General features: G+C 36.1%; 1 protein-coding gene across 1 annotated transcript in view; it reads left to right on the top strand.

Moving 5' to 3' along the window:
* The first annotated feature begins 13,624 nt into the window (after positions 1-13,624).
* GPR98 (G protein-coupled receptor 98) overlaps positions 13,625-20,240 on the top strand; it is a 284,088-nt gene continuing 277,472 nt past the window's right edge. The window contains exons 1-5 of the mRNA XM_010578035.1: positions 13,625-13,807; positions 15,790-15,939; positions 17,024-17,119; positions 18,217-18,321; positions 19,720-19,833. Coding sequence (XP_010576337.1) covers positions 13,625-13,807; positions 15,790-15,939; positions 17,024-17,119; positions 18,217-18,321; positions 19,720-19,833 — 648 coding nt within the window. The remainder of the gene's footprint in view (positions 13,808-15,789; positions 15,940-17,023; positions 17,120-18,216; positions 18,322-19,719; positions 19,834-20,240) is intronic.

Genomic DNA, 20,240 nt, shown 5'->3' with positions numbered 1-20,240 from the left:
CCTCTTAGAGGTAGTTATCCAATCCTACTATGTGACTAGGTTGGACTGGATGGCTGATGTTTGTTAGGTGGAATGCCTTCTACTTTGAAGCATCACTTTTACTGTTATAATCAAAATACTTCTTGAGGTCTCTGAGTCTTTTGATAAGTAATTTCCCAAACCTTTCATCATTCTCTAGCATCTTCTTTGCCTTTTTCTGTTTGTTTACATTATTCCTGAATTGTGATCACCATAGCTCAAAGCAGTATTGATGTAGTGACCAGGCTAATGCCATCAGAAGGCATAGATTCTTCTAGATCCTGTCATTTTTTTTGTCCTAAGAACTTCTGTGCTGTATCCCTTCCTTCTATATGCAAAGATTATATTAGCCTTAGCAGAATTGGTGCTTCCTCTCTCTGCGATTTCTATCACTGTGATTGCTTTTTCCATATGCTCCAAATAAATTAAAAGCAAAGCAGAGGAAGCTCATTTGAAATGCATGACTTCTCAGCAAACTAGAGCAAAGGTAAAAATCATTCTGCTTTCATTCAAGGCAGAATCCTATTTTGTGCTTAACATTTCCCTCTGCCCTTTCTGTAAATCTGCTGTCTGAAATAAAGCTAATCTAAAATTAGGCTAGGGTTATATTTGGATTTGTTTCTAAGTATTTATATGCTAATATGTATCAAAATAGGCATTTACAATAGATTCTGTGTATTCAATACTAATAAGCAATATGGGATTTTAAAAAATGCATCTGTCAAGTTCCATGTTAGATGCCTGTTGGTTGTTACATTGCTTTTTCACCCAGTTGTATCAGAGGCATGATTTTTCAAGCTACTTAGGAGTACTGTTTTGACAGAAAAGTCTGAGGATTTGGGACAAAAAAAACCAGACAGGATCCAGCAAGCTCAAAGTACCTGATAGTTGGTTGCGTACTGTTGTAGACTAGGAGTGTATTGGGATTTCCTTGGAGTTGGAATTGATGCTTTTTAAAAATTTGATAGGATGGTTTCCGTTTGTACGAGAGATGCAGGGAGCGTGGGGGTGTTAGTGGATGTAACTGGATTCAGCTACATGGAATTGTGCTGCTGCTGCTGCATTCGTCTGCAATAGGATTTCCACTTTTCCAGATCTAGTAGCTCCCATACAGGTTCTGGAAATACAGTGAAGACTGTGTAAATGGGACTAAGTGGAATTCCTCAAATTTCAGTATTTTCTATGTTTGGGGGCTTATATGCATCAACACATACTGGGTAAGTAGGAATTTTGACACTTGTTTACCATTAAATGGGAGACTTGGGGAGTTTGGGGGCCAACACTGGCAAGATCCGAGTGCCGCCTTTGTGTCTTTATATCTCTGCCGTTGCTCAGGATTTGCTTGGAATGACGGTGACCATAAAATGTGAATTCAATATTAGCTAGAGAAATTACTGAGTCCAGAATGCTTGATCTAGGACTGGAAATTGTTTCTCCCTGCCAAGCACTGAATAGCTGTGAATTAAGATGAGCTGCATGTCCTGGTGCAGCCGAGGACTTGAATCCAAAATCTGTCATAATCCAGTAATAAAACCTGCCAGTTTTGCTGCCTCCAGTAATAAAACAGTGCAGTCCTAGCTAAATGGAAGAACTGCCGAGGCAGTGACTGGCGGGGCTAGCTCTACCTCAACTACAGCAGCGCAGGGGCAATTGCTGGTGTCTGAAAAAATTTTGTCCTCTTCCATCCCACCCCCTTTTATCTCCACAGCAGTGGGAAGGCAGCAGGAGTCAGGAGAGGGAGGAGAGTGCTGGACGCTGCGCGGAGCAGAGGGAGGAGTAGGAGAGGGGAATGCATAATGCGTGAGTGACAGAGAGTGTGCAGGCGGCTGGCGGAGTCCAGAAGACGCGGATGTCCATGTCCCCGGGTCTAGGTAGGTTTGTCGTCTCTCTGAGGTGGTAGTTGCTTTGGAAGCATCCCGTATCAGCTGCAGAGATGTTCACTGTCCAGCTCGAGGGTTCTGCCAGCAGCACCTGTTGCAGCAGGGAGAGGGTTTAACCAGCGGCAGACAACGAGCGTGTGGCTCACCCGTGAGTGGCTGCTGGATAGTAAGTCTGCTAAGGTTTCTGTTGTTCCAGCAGCTCCTCTTTCTGCTCTGCAGAGCAGGGCAGGTGGAGACAACCGTCTTTCCAATGGAAAATCCTATTCTCAGGGGATCATAGAAGGATGAAACTCAGTCTGAAGTGTCCCAGGTGGCAATTTTTACCTCTCGAAAATGCACAAAACATTAATTTGACTGTTTAAATTAGGTGAAAATAAAAGAAGTGGAGGAGTTGCGTATGCATTGTGTATTGCAAAGGAGAGTGAGTGAAAAGTAAGAATGAATTTTTCAAATCATCATCTGATAAGGAATTAATATTAAACATGTTAATAATTAAAATATGACATGTAAGTGAGTACAATTGGAAATATTGCTCGTGCTTCTTGCTTTTGATATGCTGATTCTGTATAAGACATTGCATAATTCACTCTGTCTAGCCCAGATGAAGTTAAGATCAAATGTATGCAGAACTGCTTGCCAAAAATCAATCATTGTTTTTTAATGAGTCTATAATTGCTTTAAAGTGCAGATGTGAAATAACATGTGATTTTTAAAAATCTTATTCATTATATAAAAGCCGAAAGTGTTTTTTCTGATAATACTTCACACACATCTTCTAGAATGAGTCTTTCAGTTAAATACTAAGCATTTTGAGAATCTGCCATGAGGGCAGTTGAATAACTGAAGGTAGAATGTAGTATTTTTAGTCTATCTGTCCCTTAAGCCTAAAACAAGCTTTCTCCTACTAAACATATTCAGTGTTTCCATGTGGAAAGGAGAAGCAGATTCCTGAGGAAATAAAATAATTTGTGGCGTATTAGGCTTAGTATTGAAGTGGCCAAATATTTGATAATGTAAAAGCTAACGTATTGGAAGGGTGTACAATTTTTAATTTCCAATTTTTTGTTTTTACTATATTTATGTTGTTACTGATTTCTAACACACAGGTTTGTGTTTTACTAGCTTTCCAATACACTTTTGTGTTTTAGTAGCTTTACTTGAAGAAATCAATGGTATTTACTAAGTTTGCATCTGAGTGAACTAATTAACATCAATAATGGGAGCACATGCTTATTAACTTGTAATTGTGGTCTGTGTCCTGGTCACATGGAAATCAATGGGAAAAATGATATTGGCTTTTGTGAGAAATAGTGCTGGGCAGTTTATTTGTGCTGTCAGCATTTTTAAGGCTGAAAAAGAATACTGGATGAGGTTTAAAGAGTTGATACTAGTGAATGAGATTGATCCTTATGCATTCACACCCAGAGTGCAATACTTCCCTTGGAAATTGTTGTAAGCTTTATTTGAATGACATTTTCAGAATCAGGTCTAAATCATAACCTGTTATTAAAACCTCTAATATACATGGAATTTTGTAATTACACTTACTGTCTTCCAGGTTTTTTTTTATTTGCTTTTGGAATTCCATTAAAAAAAACAAGAGTGCTTAAGTCTGCAAATGCTTACATGCATATTTTACTTAAGACATGAATATAATGACTGAAACTGAACTCTTGGAGAAGCTGTGAAAGCACATACCTTTAGTGTAAACCACTAAAGAAGAATACCACTGCAGAGGTCTGTAAGGATCTCAGTCATGGGGTACAAACAATTTATGGCAATTTGGGAGAAAAAAATTGATGACCCACAAATCACCTTTGACATTGTTACACAGCTACCATAGTTGTTCAGAATTACAGCATGGTAACGATGCTTTTTATTATTAATTATTGTACTTTTAAAAGTATGTAGCAATGGTCTATAAGCTTAACAAAACTTTAATTTTAGAATGTTTCACTGAAAACTTGATGGAAAAGTATGTCCTTGCATCACACTTTGAAGAAAGGAAGGATTAAAATTTGTCTCAACCACATCTGAAGTTTTTTAGTCTAAGATGTTTTTGGAAACATCAAAACAGTAAACTGTATGTCCAACTCTTCCTGTTATTTGGGATAGGTTATCTGATGCAATTTAGCTTCATTTTATTGCTGCATAACCCTGTTCTCTGATTTTTTTCTTTCTTGGCCAGCCTCTTCCTGTGTGTTCTTGGTATTGGGTCAATTTAGTTGTTCACTAAGAAATAAAAAAAAGTAGGTAGGCAAGAGAAAATACAAAGAATATGCTGAAATTCTTTGCTCAGGGAGTATTTGGCCTTGACCTCCTAGAATCACATACATAACTAGTTTTACATGTGTAATCCTATTGATTGGTTTTACTAGTTTGTAGATACTGTGCTTGTGTTTCAGCTCTACAAGACTGGCCAATTTAGGTATAGTCACTCTTGGGTATAATGGTGAATATAACACTTTTCCTCACTAGAAATAAGCATACGTAGTATCTGAATACTTCTTTCAATATGTATTAAGACTCAGATGCTGTATAACATCTCCATCATGAAATTGAAGCTTACAGAATGATTGCTGTCAATTGTAGGCCTTTGTTGTAGTTCCAGAAATTCAAGAATTATATCTACCTAATAGGAGCTATATTACTGTTTCCTAGAAAAAAAGATTGACAGGAGGAATCAATGTTAGAGGCCATTTATCTTATTCCAAGTGGACTCACTGTAACTTTTTTTATTCTGAAAAAAAGTTATTGAATCACAAATGAAACTATTTCTGCAAAACCGCACTTGCCTAAATCACTCTTTGAGTGAATAATCTCACTGGAGAATACTTTGTGTCAATCAACATTTTCAAGACTGAGTTTACTCCATATATGAGAACATGCGGCTGTTTGCAGAAAGAATTTGGAAACTTAAAATATGAAAAACATTGTTTCATATGTTGGCTTATGAATATTTCTTATAAATCTAGTTAAAATTGTTTAAATTCCTTTGTACTGAAATAATTTGTAAGTCCAAACCAAGGTTGCAATTAAGATAAAGTTGTACTTTATTTGACAGGCTAAATTTCTCTGGCAAAATTAAACAACAGAGATGGTTTCCATATTCATCGCAGCTTTTGTGTTTGTGGATTTTTTAGCAAGTTGAAGACAGATTTTCCTCTAGAACGTCATAGCAATGTCTTTTCATATACCAAGAGATTTTTGTTTGGTTTTCTCATTTGGTATCTAGTATAAATTTATTAGTTAGATTACAGTTATGATTCTCATTTTCAGATGGCAAAAGAAACTTCCTGCTTCTCAGTCACTTATCCTGGACTGGTCCAATATGTTACTGCTCTGAATTGTTTCAAGCTTTGCTTCATTAAGGATTTAACATGGCCTTAATTCAGCCATCTGTTATGGGTTTGGCAGGCCAACAGATCTGAGGTATTGGTCAGAGCTTTAGAAATTTCCCACATTTTTAAAGGTTAGGAAAAGAGCTACCTTTATGAATAGATTTTGAATAATTCTCAGCAAGACAACGGTGCAGAAGTGGAGTAAAAAATGCATGTCATTCTCTGAAGCACAGGGTCCCCTGTCTGCCTTTAGCTTTGCTGAAAGGCAATTAGCATTTCAACCAGCCAATTTGGTTACATGCAATGAAGTACTTGGATTTGTAATTTGCTGCTCTTGGCTTGGTGCTGTTGAGAACTAGCTCTGTGTAATCCTCTCAAAGCACCTTTCTTTCCAGCATAGTTATTGTTGCTGGTCTTAAATAACTAATCAACAAAGAGATTTCCTTGTCTTGAACTACAGGGTGCCTTAGAAGAACGAAAAGAAATACCCAGTTAATAAGGGAATGATTATAATTATTAAATAGTGATTATTAAATTGTGACATAGGTTAAAGGGTTTAGAAAGCCAAGGGAAGCACAATACGTGATAAAAGGAGTGTGAGAAGTCTTTGAACCCAAACAAATTTTGCTTGGGGAGTTCTCTTCAGCACATAAATACTTTATCATGTGTTTTATTTAAAAACAGATTGCCCAAATTTAAATGATTAATTCACAGTTTAGATTAGAGTGAGGGCCCCATGCTAATCATCTTCTTGAAAATGATACAAATATATTTTTACTTCCACAGAAAGAAGTCTTGGGGAGACTTTGTAAAATACAGATCTGTAATAAACCAACATTTTTTGTTGTAATCTAAAAAAAAATTAATACATTTAACTGTAGAAATGAAGCTTGTTTTGAGATATGTCTTTAATATATATAGTTGATACAAATTTTCATGTTTAATAATACACTTTTGTGAACTCAAGAATAACTCACACAATTATTCTAATAATTAGGCAACACATTAAAATTCTGTTTGGTTTATACATGCGTATTAACTTGTAAGAATCCGCTGTGGATAGCGATAATTCTTCTGTCAGTACATCTGAAATAATGCTTTCTAATCCCCACCATGAAGCTGTAATTTACTGTTCTATACATTACAGATTTTTTTTCTTGCAAGATTATTATGTGTGAAGCACTATTGCAAAACAGGTTGTTACATTTTTTGTTTAAGTATGAGAAAGATAACCAATATACTGCAGAAGCCCATAATTATTTTTTCTGATATATGCTATTCATTCAGGCTATAGTACTTCATTCAGGACAAGTACTAGGTATTTGAAGCTATGGTAGTTTTGTCTTCAGCTCACATGTTCTAAAAATATGTTAAGTAAAAGTGTTGGGGATGTGCAAGAAACCTCTGAAGTAGAAATACAAATGGAAATTATTGTGAAACTTCAGATCTTTACTGAAGCAGAATAAACGAGTGTTCCTCACTGAAGGCTGCAGACCTTCCTCAGCTGGATTTCTGGTTCCATATGTGTAAGAGCCTGATCCTGTGGTAGGCTCAGTCCTACAGTTACTTATACAATAAGCATGAGCTGGGAGTGCTAAGTATTTTCATGCTGGATTGGGTTTTTTTGTTTGTTTGTTTGTTTTTAATCTGCTTGCATTTTTGTGCAAGAAGCCATCAGAGAGAGTATGAGTGCTTATAGTGTCTCAAGCCCTACTTGGAGCAAAATGCCTAGGTAAAAAGCTAGACCCTGGTTCTGGAAAACCTTGTAAAATAATTTCTATTAGTGAAGGATGTCTGTTGTTTTCATAAGAACTATATAGGTGGAAAAGGATTTCCAATGTGGAGCTGAAAACTAGATTTACCTTTTGCTTAAATCTATACTGTATGCTAAGTGGAACTATTCCAAAACAGTATCTTGGTTTTTTACAGTATATAATTAGAACTATAGATTCTCATGAATTGCATGAGATAAGTTAGAAGTTCTGCAGGTGAAATCAGTGTTGTTTTGTTAGTATAAATTAGGGCAAATTCAGATTCCTACTGGTGTATTTCATAACAATGTTAATTAGCAGATTTCAGCCAAAGTTTGTTTACATTAGACTCTAATCTCTGTTCTAAATATAAAGTAGCCTTAATATCTCCAGGTCATTTCACTGGAGGTACTCTGGGTAAAAATAATCTGGATCTTACAGCTAGTCAAAGTTATTGTCTAGTTCTCTGTTTGACCAGCAAATTATAAGGTAACAGCAAATGTTTGTGGAAGAGGCTTGTGTTCTCTCTGCTTGCTGCTAGCAAACAGACATAGTGGATTCAGCACTGCCTGAGAGTTTTGCCCTTTATTCCCTGCTTAGAATGAGAACAGGCAGACCAGGCAGTTACCTCAGAAAGCCTTTAGCATTACCTGGCTTAAGAGAGAAAACTTGGTGGTTCTCCAGTGATGATTACATGCTTTAGAACTTAAAATTTAAGGATATAGTTTAGATCCACTCAAATTCTTCTGAGGAAGGGAAAAGAAGCTGCCACAAAGCTTCGAAGGGGTACTCTGGGCTTGCTGCAATTTTTACCTCTCAGTGACCTCTAATAACTGGATGAAGTGATTTGGATTTCTCATCAGGCCTCTGTCTTGGCCTTCGGTTGCAGATTTGCCACTTTCAGTATTGGTTTCTGGCTATGATGACAGATTTACCTTTCTGACTAGGAAATATAGATGCAATGGCAGGCAGCTTAAGCATCTTTTCATACTTGAGATAAGATATCTATGTTGAAGGGTGTGTGCCTTTTTCAAGGGAACATAACTGCATGAGCAAGAATTTTCATACGGAGATGTTGTTCAGGTTACATTAAATTGGCCATTCCCAGTGATACATAAGGTCATAGATAATATTTTTTTTTTTTTAAATATTGTAACTGTTAGAAGGCAAATGGTCAGGAGAATCAGCATCATTAACCTCAAATGGAGATAAATCTCCTTAGCACCTGAGGTTGTGCTGTGGTATTGTTCTGTCACAGCAGCAGTAGTGAGTAGGTAAGTAAGCAGCTGAGCCCAAAAACTTCAGGACAGTGAAAGGTGATCAAGGGATTATCAGCCCCTAGTAGTTTGTATTTGTGCTTTGGCTAGCACTTTGCAATGTTACTAATAAGAAGGGGGATGATGGGCAGGTACCTGGAATGTCTTTGTAGTGAAGAGGATGACAGGAAGCCCTAGAGAAGAATTGTAAGCAAAAGCATCCAGTGACACTGAATAACGTGCATGGAAAGTAGTGAGACAGGCTCTTGCCCCAAATGCTGCAACTATTATTGCAGTCCAGGGGTGCAGACAAAGCAGTACATGTTGTGACTTACTATAATTCTCATGCTTTATCCACCTTAAGCAGGTTGAAGGCAAAAAAGGGATATAGGGAAATATTATTTTGAAATAGTACCTTTAGAACACTCTCTTTTTCCCATCTATATTAGAGTGAGAGAATTACTTATCCCACATCTAAACAAAAAAGCCCAAACCAAAAAAGAAACAGCAACCCGCAGAGCAGACTTGGGTAACACCCGCTATCCAAATGCTAGGTTTTGCAGACACAGCTGTTGTGTCTGCCTTTGCATACGTGTGAACTGTGGGAACTTTGAGGCAAAGGAAACCCCAGTCTGAAATAAAATACTTCTCTCATAATTTGGGGTCATGACAACATAGAAAGAAGTTTAGTAAATGGAAGGTTTTATAATTCCTGATGCTTTCCTAGCTTGTTCTCCAATACTGTTGTAAATTTCAGTGGTTCTGAGAATGCCTAAAATAAAAATGCTGAAAATATGCAGGTTTTTAATATGTTTCTACAACAGGTGCAGCAAGGCCAATGACCTTGTGAAACTTCTTGCTCTGTGCTGTTCCTGTGTACTACAGAGAATCTCCTCTTTACATATGAAAGAGCACATGTATCTCTCTCCCATTGTATTCAGCCAAAGATGCTGCTGGGTGCTGACATCTCAGCTGTGAATAGACTTCTCTCTGGCAACCATTGATAGCTGTAATGCTGTACTCAATGCAAAGTACTAGGCGTGCCAGTTTTTGAATGTTCTACTTGGCTGGGTATTTGTAATCACGGGGAGTAGACAAGGACAGGCAGTGAAAAGTGCACCAGGCTTTGCACTTGCTCTGCTGCACTGTGTCCGTGGACTTCAGAAGTCTATGGTGAGTGGTGTGAAGATGAGCGGTGGTAATCAAGTTGTAGCTGCTGGGTGGAAGAGGTGCTGCTTAGCATACCTGCTTGTTTCTTCTCCCGAGCAGCAATGGCAAGTCTGAGGTATAGGGTACCTAATCCGTCCTTCCATCTGCTTCTTTGTTAGTGAGCTCCCCTTTCTTTTGCCGTTCTCCATTCCATATCTGGCATTTTACGCTCAGTTGATTTCAGATTTGGAATCTTTCGCAGCCTTTTCATTTCCCTTCTTGATCTCTCCATGTGCCCTAGTCCATAGGTGCCGTTACCCTTCAATGAAAACAGCCAGGAGATCTTTTCATTCTTAAGGGTTTTGATTTATTAAGCACAGAAGCCAGTGTAAAAATCTGCAGAAAAGACTTCTCATTCTTTATATAAGTCTGCTGAAAAGACCACTCATTCTTTATAAACCTTAAAATCTTCATCTGAAATTTGTTCCAGACACTGAGCAGAAAAAGTAAGCTAATCCTGGTGATTCATCAGTAACGAGAAACACCAGTCTCATAAGCCTACCTCTCCTTGGCTCCAACTGGGCAATAGGTTGAAATGGTATTCCTCACATAATTTGTGACATTACTGTGGAAATTGCAGTGTGGAATCAGTGTATGCTCTACTGGGTTCTACAGTAGGATTCTGTGTTTTGGGGGAACACAAATGTGCTTCAGAAAGCGCCATAAAGCGCAGACTAAAAGAAAATGTTAGGGATCATGACTAAGAATTCTGAGGTAGATTACTTTTTTTTAATTACGTGGTTGAAGAATGTTATTTTTAGACTTTTAAGATTCTTTAATATCATTAAAATGTCTAGATAACTTTTTGAGAGGTACTTTCTTTTGTTTTGATACCAGAAACTTTTATTGTAAAGCCCTTACAATCTAGGCCTCAGTGTGTAGCATTGCTTTAATTAACGCTGATACTACAAATCATTATTTGAAATGGCTTTACTCAGAACACAGTAACAGAATAGTTGGTCCACTGGCTTGTACATACTCTAAAGATGTATAATAGTCCATTGCTTGTTGTTGTTGTTTCAAGAACATTTACATTATTTTGACTCATTAATCTATTTTAAAGTCTGACTGAATATCCTGGATTGAGAGAACTGAACTCAATAATATTTAGCTGAAGCAGTGCAAGTATTTAATGAATCAAACCCATAGTTTACCAAAATTTAGCAGTAAACAAGGACTAGAGTTTCAGCTCCATTTAAAAAAAAAAAAAAAAAAAATAAACTCACCTGTGATACACTGGGGTGACGGAGGTGGGGAAGAGTCATCTTTTACTCCCTGATCTTGCAAAGGCTTCTGCTGAACTTTATGCAATTCAGTTAATATGGAACAAACTTTGTTCCCATATAGATTTATGTAGGACTTTTGTGTACAGAGTGAGTTCATATTTAGTAAAGTAAAATACTGTTACCTACTGTTAATATCTTTTCAGCTATTTGAATAAATTTGTTCTGCATTCTCCAAGTCTTGATTTATGTTATTTTTACTATATTACATCAATTCTTAAAACTAATCATGATTTTCAGAGTTGAGTTTATATAAACAGAGTAAAAACTACTTTTGGCAGGCCGTGCAAAGTAAATCTTAGTACAAATAATGTAACAAGGAAGAATACACACCAGCTAAATAATTGATGGTATGATTGTGAAACCTCTCTTGTTCCACAGGAGTAATCCTATAGTTTTAGAATGCTCTCTAGTAGAAGTAATAGAATTCAAGTAATTCTAAACTTTGTAATCTTGCCCTCAAGGATCATGTTTTCAGTATTATTTACTAGAAGCATGTACCGTGGGAAGATATTTGCGAAGTCTATGACAAGGTAACAGCTGAAGCTAAAAGGTCAACGAATTCCTCAGTTTAGTATGGATGATGCCTGCATCTGCAGACAGTGTAATTGTCTCAGAGTTTAAAAGGTTAGACGACTGTTCTCTGTCCAGCTTGAAGGTTTGTATTTTTCAGAGCAGTTCCACATAAAAACAACAAAAACATCTTGCAAGTTAATACAGTCAACTTTGGAAATGCTGACAATTTTAAATCCCAGGGATTTTATGTATATATATTTATCTTTGCCTCCTGCTGTAAACTTTTTCTACACTAGAATTACTAAATAGATAGAAATGTAGGAATCAAGCCTTGTTCCTGAAAGTCTGTTACGCACTGAATTCTCAGTAAGAGCCATGTATATCTTGAAGGACTGTGTTCATGGTTAATAAAAGCTTATATCAATGTGAAGTTCTGCAGGAAAATTATTTTACTGTGTGACATTTTTGCTGGAAATAATAAAACACTGTTCAAGTAGGTTGTAAAATGGATAGTTGTTTTCATAGGGAAAATGGTTAGTCCTGATTTTTTGCACTTACTTTCATTGCTGGCCTGTTCCCTCTGTGATGTTCAGGACAGGTAGGAGAATTTTTTATTATAAGTAATTAAAATGGGCTAATTCTGTCATCTCACCAGCCTTTGATTGTAGGAGTTTTGAAATTCTGAAAGACGCTGATAGTTTTCTTGATTGCACTTCCAACTTACAGTTAGTTAATATGTCATGTCTGTGGATAATTTTTGTTCTTTAACTTGCCTGAAAGCAGCTTATTTCACATCCTCACAACATAAAATTAACCCTTGCCCAGATAGAATTGATTGTAAGGTGAATCAAAGTCTTGAAGTCTTTCTGAATCTGTGTTAATTTTAGTGGTCTGAAAGCTATCTTATTCTCCGTTCAGTGCAAGATTAAAGCTACCTGACTGCATACATAAAACACTCAGATCTGCACTGGACCTCAAGTGTACTCTGATTACAAATTTGGCACACACTTTACAAAAATATGTTTCAATTTACACATGACATTTTCTGTTTCACGTATCATTTATGACTAAATATTCATTTACTGTCACTCATAAATAATGAAAACAAGTGCTTTGCAAACATGACTGAACTTAAATATTATTGATATGCGGATATTGATGTAATATGTTCTGCACAGTTTATCCAACCATCACTGACTAGATTTGTCTGGTAAGCATAGCACTTGGAAGCATAATTTTAAGCAAAGTGACATTTCATTTACATGTGCAATTACACAAATATTGTTTGTACCTTTTGTACAGAAATTTTAAAAAGTAACATTATAAAATAGTGACTGCAGATTAAAAGAAACTTGCTGAAAGAACTAATTCCATTAAAAATACATGCCATAATGCTTTTTGGTGTATAGAGCACAACTTTGTTCTCCTGGTTTGTTCAAAAACTGCTCAGATCCTTATAACAGAAATATGCTCCATCCAGCATCCAAGTTCTCAGTTCTGGTCAGCACTGTACAATATGACCCTCTCCATAACACAACAGCTGCTTCCAATTGTTGTGCACAGCCTCTTAAAAATGCGTTTTTCACAGTATCGGCACCTGATGACTTCACTGGAACTTAAACTTGTATTTTACATTACGTAACTGGACTCCGATGTAAGAGAAGTAAGCCACCTTAGCTTTAAGTTGTCTTATCCTAACAGAAAAGAAAACGAGACATTGTGCAGAAATAAATAGAAATAGAGGTCTGTCTGAACAAAGGTTACAGTGGCATTAAAATGTGCCACAGTGATTCTCCATGACAAGAAAACATGAAAGAATCATGGGATAAGTGAAGCAGTGAAAAGAATCTCTTGTAAATATACAAATGTTTAAGAACACTTCATGGTCCATAAGGTGTCAGAAGATGGTCTATGAGATGACTACAAACATCCAACCCTTCACCCTTCATGCCAATTCACGATTATTTCTAAAGAGAATCAAGAGAGCTAATAAAGTGGAAATAGAACTGTCAACATTTGAGCTAATTATTTGTTTGAAAATGAAAACATTTGTGGCAATGTCATTGTTTTATTTTTTTTTTTAAGAAGTTACTTATTCCTCCCCTGGAAAAAAAGTTGGTAAATACTGTCTAGAAAATCACTAGATTAAAATTATGAAAATAGAATTAGAGGTAGCTGATAATTACATTGTCTGACTTAATTATAGCTGAGACCTATGCATGTTTTCATCTCATTTCTGAAGCTCACAAGATAATCACAGTATTTGAAGGGTTAAGAATGGTTGGCTGGATTGGTAAGGTCAGCTGGGAATGTTTTATGTATTTTAGATTGACAATTTATTTTTAATTATTCTTTTCTTTTTCTGTAGGGATGCCCTCTGCTTCTTTATTAGTTTATTTGTTTTTAGCATTGCTCATTCATTTCACATCTGGAGAAACAGAAGTGAAGTTCAGTGGACAAACAGAATTTGTAGTTAATGAAACAAGTACAACTGTTATACGCCTTGTAATTGAAAGGACGGGGAAGCCTGCTAACATCACAGCAATTGTGTCGGTAAGAAACTATGCCAGTTATATTTTTAGTAAATATCAGTATCTTTCTGAAGTTTTGAATGTTGCTTGTTTTTATCAAGCCAGTGAAAAGGATGGTGGTATTTGACTGGGACAATGCCTCACTTTGAAGAAGGAACACCCAATTTCTGTAACTGAGTAAATTCCTGCTGGCTGCATCAATAGGTTCAAAATAATGATATAAGCATCTTCTCAAGGAGGCAGCTTTTACTGCTCAGGTAGAAGTCCAAACTGATATGCTTGTTTGATTTTGATTGTGGTTGTGAGCTCATACTGAAAATGTGGATATATAACAATTTTTCCTTTCCAGACTACTGTAGAACCTGCAGTTTAATAGCTACTCCACTGTTTAAGTCAGATTTCCATATGAATTTTAAAAATTACATTGTTCAATTCATTTGGAGATCAGAGCTAGTATTTTTACATTATTTGCTTTATTTCTTAGCTGTTATTAACCATGATCTCAATGGTATTCCCTTTAAAAGTTTAAACCGTTTAGAGTGTGCTGCACCATTTGTGTATGGAGTAAGATGCTAAGTGGTGTGAGTACCACGTGAGAACACAGCAGTGTACCAGAACAGATGTACTGCTTATGAATTTCTACAGTCTGTAGACAAAAGAAATTATCTATGTTCCTGCACATTATTTTATTCTCCTGTAACTAAATATGAAAAATATATGTCTTAGAAATTACAAGGAATAGAAATTGATCTGCAGGGATTTCACACTTTATTAAAATCTGAGGGGAAAACCTTGAGAAAATTTGATTGTACTTTGAAACTAGTGCACTTTACTGACATAACAAGCAGAGTAACTTAGTTTCCATATTAAGGACCTGAAACTCCAAAATTTATTTCTGTGCTGGGTTTGGCTGGGTTTTGCTTTGGTTGCATACACGGCTTTTGCTTTACTTATTACATACACTGTCTTTATCTCAACCCATGAGTTTTCTCACTTTTACCCTTCTAATTTGCTCCCCCATCCCACTAGGGGGGAGTGAGCGGCTGCATGGGCTGAGTTGCCAACTGGGGTTAAACCATGACAGTCCCTGACATGAATATTTTAAGCAGCTCTCTTAGGAAGATGTTTATAGCCTGTTTTTGTAAGAGCTTTTTGGTTAAGTCTAGTGTTGGCTCGGATACATAAAAAGCACTTGCCAATATGTCCAATGATAGGTGAGACCCACAAAAACACCTTCCATACTTTGTTTCCTCTTCACTGAACTTCTAATTTCACTGTTCTCAAAAGAAGAATAGGCTTTTTCACAATGGTTCATTCAAACTTTTAGTGAAAGGATGGTAGTTTCAGGTGTGGCAGCTATGCTGGTTCAGTGACTTCTCTCCATTTAGTCTGTTTCCAACTATAAATTTAACCTAGACTCTTTGCTGTCTTGACATTACTGCCTTTGTAATTTCTCCTCTAACCACCTTACTTACAGTAGAATCAGTGGGATTTTCTTTTGTTGACTGAAATGAAAGCAGGGCTACTCATTGTAGAAGACTTCGTCTTGCCAACTTTGGCAATCAAAATGTTAATCTAGGTTAAACGCCTAGGCTCCTTCTAGTCCCTAGAGTGAGACAGGAAGGCAGAGGGCAGTTACGTTTTATGATAGTTTAATTCAGGTAGGGTAAAATGAAGTATACAGATCTGTGCTAGGAATAGCTTTTCCATTAAAAAAATGGTCATATGGTGCATTATGCAAAAGATAACCAATTGCAAGGAAGGAAGTTGTAAAAGGTTCTGAATAAACGGTTATGTTTGTTTTTTTATTTTTTTCCTGGTTACTCAGCATGGATATGAGGAGCTATTATCTGTACCTTGTGTCCAGAAATGACAGCAGGGGAAATTGCAGGAAGAATTATGTGCAAAGAAGAGTGTATGACGTCTGTTAAATGAGTCCAGAATAATATTATAGAAGATAGTGGGGGAAGAAGGAGATGTCATTCAGTTGTATATTTATTGCAGATCGATGGAGAAAACACAGGAGACTTTTTTGACACATATGCAGCTGCATTTATACCTGATACAGAAACAAACCGAACAGTGTATATATCTGTCTGTGATGATGACCTTCCAGAGGCTGATGAGACATTCACATTTTACTTGACACTACCAGTAAGTCTCAATTTTTCAGTTTATCTGTCCCCCCCAAAGCAGTGGGTAATCTGACATAAATGAGTGGTATTCCATAGATTTCAATGTAGTCATACTGCTTGTGGTAGTCTGAATCCTAATAGGTAAGAACTAACATTTGGACGGTGCTTACTGCTCTTCAGAAGGTTTTGCCATTCCTATGGGTGTCTCTGCTGTGCAGTATAGACATAGGCTGAAACTTTGGCGGGCACTGCATTCAGCTGCGGACTTTTGAAGGTGTATTAGAGCCCAGAAGAGTTAGATTGTGAAGAGACTCTCAGCCTTCCCTGTTTTCCTGCATAGACCATACTTGGAAGAGAGGGTAGAAGTAGCAAAAGAAAGAGAATGGCTTCCAGTCCTCCAGAAGCAGAGGGTAAACGAGACTTACCTAAAAACAAACAATTTTTTGAATACTTATCGATAAAACTCTGCATATTGTTCGGTCTCACAGGAGTCATGCTACAAGAGAGGGGTTCACATTTAATTTTTTAGGTAACAGTTCATGACTAAGTTTGATGTCAGTTCAGTAAAGATAAGTTTTATATTTTATTGCCAATTATTACACATCTCGGGAGATGTTTGCAGGGAATATAAAAATGCATATTTTCCCTTCCTTCTTCCTTTGATTTGTAGATGTATCTCATTTTTACAACACTGTAAAGTTTAATTTCCATTAACTGATATCTCAATGTAATAGCTTCAAAGTTTCAGATTTATACAAATGTTAGGAAAAAAAGAACAACTTCGGAGTTCCTGGCAGTGCTAAGTGCTTCATACCTAGTTCCGTATTGCTATGGTGTCATTAATAGGTTGCCAAACTATGATTAATCATTTACAAATTTTGTTTCAAGCACTTTGTTGTTGACTGTATAGAGTGTATTTCCTCAATAATTAAGAATTACTTTGGTGCATTCTATTACTTTAAATAATTTTCATTGTAATATATAATAAAAAGACATACAACTTGTTACAGGCTAGTATTTACTCTGAAAAGACAGGAAAATCAAAATGTGTGGTTTTTGCTCATCACTGTATTTAATATCTGATTTTGTTTTGTTAATTTTAGAAACCATCTGCAAAGATAAAGCTTGGCTCACCCAAAGCTGTCACTGTAACAATCTTATCAAATGACAATGCCTTTGGAATAATTTCTTTTAACATGGTATGGTTTTTTATATGGTATATGTGAAAATTTTAGAAAATATAAAGGTGTAATTTTCAAAGATGCTGGTTAGTTATTCGACTGAATTCCTTGAAAACTGATTCTGAGTTACATCCTTGAAAACATCTCTAGAGGTAATTCATACATATGTATGTAATTCATACATATAAGCAGCTTTAATACTTCTATACACTTTAGGTGTTGAGATGTAGCCTGAGACCCTCACACCTGGATGAAAATCTATGTTGCTCATCTTAAATATAAAACTTTTAAAAAGTTGTTCAGTCCCCCTGCCCCTCATCTATAAGTCAAGATCTAAATATAGGAGGGAAGAAGTAAGGAGTAATACCATAGGAAAGCTAAAGATGTAATTTGGAAATCTTGAGAATATATACATTTTCCTATCTTTGGTGAGCAATTTTATACTTATCTCTCAAGCAGAGGGAACAGTATAATGATAAATGCGTTGTATAACACCTTCTGCAATAAGACACTGGTGTGACTCTAGTGGTGTGGAGGATATTTGCAATAATACAGAGTTTGTGTTAGTATAAAGAGAAACTGTGCCTTACTGGCAGCATTATGGCAATATAATATTTGTAGAGGACTTTCCTGAAAAAGCATAAGAACATGAGAAATTTGTAGCACCATGGTACTAAGCCATGCTGCTCCCTGAATTGGTGTAATTCTTTGAAATCTTTCAGCTACAGCACTGTGATACACAGAGTCCATTTATAGCTAGTTATCTAATAGATGAGTTTTTAATGGAGAAAACCTATTTTTAACGGGGTTAGGAGCTCCTATAAATACTAGTGCTAATATGCCAGTGCTTTGTGTATATTGACTATGTTAATTCACACCCCACCCCTCGACCCCCCCTACTTGCATAATTTATGATAATTGTTTTATCTGAAATCTTTCAAGCTTTCTATTAGCTGAACTAATTGGTTGCTAGGAAATGTATGCCATCAGGGGACTGGTTTGCAGATTGGATTAATTTGTCTGTGGGAGTTTGGTATTTCTATGGTAACAGTTTCTTCCTTCTGCTGTGATATTTGATCTGTGCCTGATTGCCTGTCCCTTTTCTTCCTCATTAGTCTGCCTTAATCACAGTGAATGAGCCCAGGGGCAGAAATGAATTTGTGCCCCTCACTCTAATTAGGGAAAGGGGAACCTATGGGACGGTCATCGTAACTTTTGAGGTGAGTTTATCAAAAAGGCTTCATACCTTAGTCTGTTTGATAAAACCGTGAAGCTGTAATCATAATTTATCAAAGTGTTTATAAAAGTGAAAGAAGGGCAAAATGCCTATCTCTACTTCTGTTAAATCTGCTTCATAAAATGCAAAGATATTACCTGTGAAATGGAAAATATTGTAATTATCTGACTGTTTAATTTGAGGAAAAATTAAGAGATATTAGGGAAAACTGAGTATTCTCTGTCATTTATTAAGATATTTGAGGCAGCATTAGTTGGTATTACTAGAAAACAATGTGTATTAAGTGTGTAAGAAATGTCTTATGTAATATTTCTTCAAAATTTATCTGTATTTTACACATAAATGTCTGAGTGAGTCTCTAATGCTTGTGCCAACTTCAAACATGTAAGTATGAGAGCTCAGTATTTAGTGAAATTCTGTATCTGTGAGACTGCAGTTTGAACTCCCAGAAACTTAAACCTTTCAAAATAATTACTCATGTTCAATATTTAGGCTGTTACTTACTTACTTGGTTTGAATGTGATACAGTTATTGCTTTTATTGGTATGTTTTGTTGTTGTTTTCTTTCTTACCTAGCTCTGATTCTATTACATAGTTTAAAATTACATGTAAATTCTTTCATGGGGATATTTCTTTATCAGTTGTCTGGTCTATACGTCATCAAGGGTTTAATATAGGCCTGTCAAAATCTCAAAAGATTTGTACTGGATTTTATTGCATGCTAAATACAGCAAGTATAGTTAACATACAGAATGAGATTCTCTGTGTAATTTATTGCAGATCTATTTGTTTTAATGTCCAATAAATGTTACTCTCTGCACAATTAATCAGGTCCATCTCACAGTGTAGTTTATATACATATGCTGAAAAAAATTTACAAGATTTTCTAAAAAAAACCCAACATATTGCCTCTAAGGGTCCTTCTAGTCTTTTAGGCTTCAGTATTAACTGTAATTTCCTTAATATCACAAGTCAAGATAGAAAGGACACAAAACCAGTAACTGCTATTATTTTATCTTGGAACTTATTGTGAAATATTAGTGATTTAAATTAAATTAGAATTAATATACTTTCTGTTACATAAAAGAGTCAGTTATGCATCAGTAGGTACCAAAGAGTCCTTGTAGGCCTATATGGAAGTAGTTTTCTTCCTCTTTCTCTGGCAATACATAATTTCTTCAGAGTGGTTACTCTGACTTACTCCGTCTGCCAAAAAGGAGCGCATTTTCGCAATTGAATGTGTGTGCCTGTGGGCAGGAGATGACTGAATAGATGGTCATTTGTTATGCATGTCACACACTGTATATTTATTATTGTAGTTGTACTAGATTTGTATTCCTGTTTTTATGTATTTCTTATCATAAAAATCAATTCTTTGCAGATAGAAGATGGACCAAACCCAGCTGAAGAAGACTTAAGTCCAGCTAGGGGAAATATTACATTTACCCCTGGGAGATCAGTGCTGATTTATAATTTAACAGTACTTGATGATCAGGTAAGAGCAAGCTGACTTCATTTTTGATTTGGATATGTAGAAGCTTACCTGTTGTTCTGGAGAGACTTAGAGTAATAAGTTACAAAAATGCTTGGTTTAAACAAGGTTAAAAGTGCTTCTGCTTAATAAAGTGATGTTAAATTTTGGCTCTATGGGCTCTCATTTTTACCCCTTCTAATGCTACCTCTGTAATTTTCATCAGTGAATATTTTTAGTTTCTGAACATATCCTGGCTGCTCTGACTAGACCTGTTAGGTGTTACTGCAGTAAATGTAAAAATAATCAGGAAAACATTCTAGTTTTTCTTCCAAATAGAATACTGAAGTCCTTGTTGTATGGCCAAGAACGGTGTTCTTGAACTAGATATAGGTTTATCTATTAGACTATCCTTTCTGTATTTAACTTTT

The sequence above is a fragment of the Haliaeetus leucocephalus genome, unplaced genomic scaffold (genome assembly GCF_000737465.1).
Source record: "Haliaeetus leucocephalus isolate CR32 unplaced genomic scaffold, Haliaeetus_leucocephalus-4.0 Scaffold598, whole genome shotgun sequence".
In the NCBI taxonomy this organism is placed as follows: domain Eukaryota; kingdom Metazoa; phylum Chordata; class Aves; order Accipitriformes; family Accipitridae; genus Haliaeetus; species Haliaeetus leucocephalus.
Note: the sequence above shows the minus strand (reverse complement) of the source record. Positions and strands in the feature narration are given on the sequence as shown.